Raw genomic sequence first — 3,232 nt, 5'->3', positions numbered from 1 at the left:
AGCAGAGACAGTAGAGACACAGTAGAGACACAGTAGAGACACAGTAGAGACACAGTAGAGACACAGCAGAGACACAGTAGAGACATAGTAGAGACACAGTAGAGACAGTAGAGACACAGTAGAGACACAGTAGAGACACAGTAGAGACACAGTAGAGACACAGTAGAGACACAGCAGAGACACAGTAGAGACATAGTAGAGACACAGTAGAGACAGTAGAGACACAGTAGAGACACAGTAGAGACACAGTAGAGACACAGTAGAGACAGTAGAGACACAGTAGAGACAGTAGACACAGTAGACACAGTAGAGACAGTAGAGACACAGTAGAGACACAGTAGAGACAGTAGAGACACAGTAGAGACACAGTAGAGACAGTAGAGACACAGCAGAGACACAGTAGAGACACAGTAGAGACACAGTAGAGACAGTAGAGACACAGTACAGACAGTAGAGACACAGTAGAGATAGAGACACAGTAGAGACAGTAGAGACACAGTAGAGACACAGTAGAGACACAGTAGAGACACAGTAGAGACAGTAGAGACACAGTACAGACAGTAGAGACACAGTAGAGATAGAGACACAGTAGAGACAGTAGAGACAGTAGAGACACAGTAGAGACAGTAGAGACAGTAGAGACACAGCAGAGACACAGTAGAGACACAGTAGAGACAGTAGAGACAGTAGAGACACAGTAGAGACAGTAGAGACAGTAGAGACACAGCAGAGACACAGTAGAGACAGTAGAGACACAGTAGAGACACAGTAGAGACAGTAGAGACACAGTAGAGACACAGTAGAGACAGTAGAGACACAGTAGAGACACAGTAGAGACAGTAGAGACACAGTAGAGACAGTAGAGACACAGTAGAGACACAGCAGAGACACAGTAGAGACACAGTAGAGACAGTAGAGACACAGTAGAGACACAGTAGAGACACAGCAGGAAGCAGGAAGCAGAGAAACAGGAAGTGCACTTCCTTTTTCTTCAGTCTTGAAATAAACTGAAGCAGGAAACTGAGACGACTCAACGTCTCAGTGTCACTCTGATGAAGTGTCACACGGACAAAGTGTCACCAGGCCACACAGCAGAGACACGAGAGACGAGGAGACACCAGAGACCAGGAGAGACGCGAGACGAGGAGACACGAGGAGAGACACCAGAGACGAGCGACTAAACCAAGAGAAAAGAAAAAGAGATCAAACTAGAGGAGGTGAAGAAAGGAGGTTGAGAGGAGGAGGTGAAGAAGGAGGAGAAAGGAGGAAGAGGAGGAGGAGGTGAAGAGGAGGAGGAGGTGAAGAGGAGGAGGAGGTGAAGAGGAGGAGGAGAAAGGAGGAAGAGGAGGAGGAGGAGGTCATGGAGGAGGACATCAGGAAACAGGGGATGCTTTTCCTGCAGCAGCAGCGCTTTGGGAAGGTACAGTCAACACTGACACTCAGAGCTAATGCTAATGCTAACACAGAGTAAAACTAATGCTAACACAGAGCTAACACAGAGCTAACACAGAGCTAACACAGAGCTAAAGCTAATGCTAACACAGACCTAACATAGAGCTAACAAAGAGCAAACACAGAGATAACACAGAGCTAACACAGAGCTAAAGCTAATGCTAACACAGAGCTAAAAGCGAGCTAACCAAAAGAGCTAACACAGAGCTAACACAAAGCTAACACAGAGCTACAATAGAGCTAATGAACGAACAAAAGCAACAACAGCATTTAGAGTCTAACTGTGTGTGTGTGTGTGTGTGTGTGTGTGACTGTGTGTGTGTGTGTGTGTGTGTGTGTGTGTGTGTGACTCTGTGTGTGTGTGTGTGTGTGTGTGTGTGTGTGTGTGTGTGTGTGTGTGTGTGTGTGTGTGTGTGTGTATGTGTGTCTCTCCGTGTGTGTGTGTGTGTGTGTGTGTGTATGTGTGTCTCTCCGTGTGTGTGTGTGTGTGTGTGTGTGTGTAGAAGTGGAAGCGTGTGTGGTGTGTCCTGTTCAGAGAAAGTCCTTGTTCCATTTCCAGACTCGAGTTCTTCGAGTGTAAAGACGGAAACGACAAAAGTCTGCGTAAACACCAGGACCACAAGAAGGTGGAGTACCGGGCTCTACTGGACTCAACCGGGCTCTACCGGACTCTACTGGACTCTACTGGACTCTACTGGACTCTACTGGACTCTACCGGACTCTACTGGACTCTACTGGACTCTACTGGGCTCTACTGGACTCTACTGGACTCTACTGGACTCTACTGGACTCTACCGGACTCTACTGGACTCTACCGGACTCTACCGGACTCTACCGGACTCTACTGGACTCTACTGGACTCTACTGGACTCTACTGGGCTCTACCGGACTCTACTGGACTCTACCGGACTCTACCGGACTCTACCGGACTCTACCGGACTCTACTGGACTCTACTGGACTCTACTGGGCTCTACCGGACTCTACTGGACTCTACTGGACTCTTCTGGACTCTACCGGACTCTACTGGACTCTACTGGACTCTACTGGACTCTACCGGACTCTACTGGACTCTACTGGACTCTACTGGACTCTACCGGACTCTACTGGACTCTACTGGACTCTACTGGACTCAACCGGACTCTACTGGACTCTACTGGACTCTCCAGGACTCTACCGGACTCTCCTGGACTCTACCGGACTCTACCGGACTCTACCGGACTCTACTGGACTCTACCGGGCTCTACTGGACTCAACCGGGCTCTACTGGACTCTACCGGACTCTACTGGACTCTACTGGACTCTGCTGGACTCTACCGGACTCTACTGGACTCTACTGGACTCTACCGGACTCTACTGGACTCTACTGGACTCTACTGGACTCTACCGGACTCTACTGGACTCTACCGGACTCTACTGGACTCTACCGGACTCTACCGGACTCTACTGGACTCTACTGGACTCTACCGGGCTCTACTGGACTCTACTGGACTCATCCGGGCTCTACTGGACTCTACTGGACTCTACTGGACTCTACTGGACTCAACCGGGCTCTACTGGACTCTACTGGACTCTACTGGACTCTACCGGACTCTACTGGACTCTACTGGACTCTACTGGACTCTACCGGACTCTACTGGACTCTACTGGACTCTACTGGACTCTACCGGACTCTACTGGACTCTACTGGACTCTACCGGACTCTACCGGACTCTACCGGGCTCTACTGGACTCTACTGGACTCTACTGGACTCTACTGGACTCTACTGGACTCTACCGGAC

General features: G+C 49.7%; 1 protein-coding gene across 1 annotated transcript in view; it reads left to right on the top strand.

The window, feature by feature from the left end:
- Positions 1-1,340: 1,340 nt before the first annotated feature.
- Positions 1,341-3,232, top strand: part of dok2 (docking protein 2) — a 9,523-nt gene continuing 7,631 nt past the window's right edge. The window contains exons 1-2 of the mRNA XM_083912827.1: positions 1,341-1,420; positions 1,956-2,078. Of these exons, the coding sequence (XP_083768953.1) occupies positions 1,361-1,420; positions 1,956-2,078 (183 nt within the window). The 5' untranslated portion in view covers positions 1,341-1,360. The remainder of the gene's footprint in view (positions 1,421-1,955; positions 2,079-3,232) is intronic.

The sequence above is a fragment of the Echiichthys vipera genome (genome assembly GCF_963691815.1).
Source record: "Echiichthys vipera genome assembly, chromosome: 4".
NCBI lineage: Eukaryota > Metazoa > Chordata > Actinopteri > Perciformes > Trachinidae > Echiichthys > Echiichthys vipera.
The sequence above is the reverse complement of the archived record's forward strand: the minus strand, read 5'-3'. Positions and strand labels throughout refer to the sequence as shown.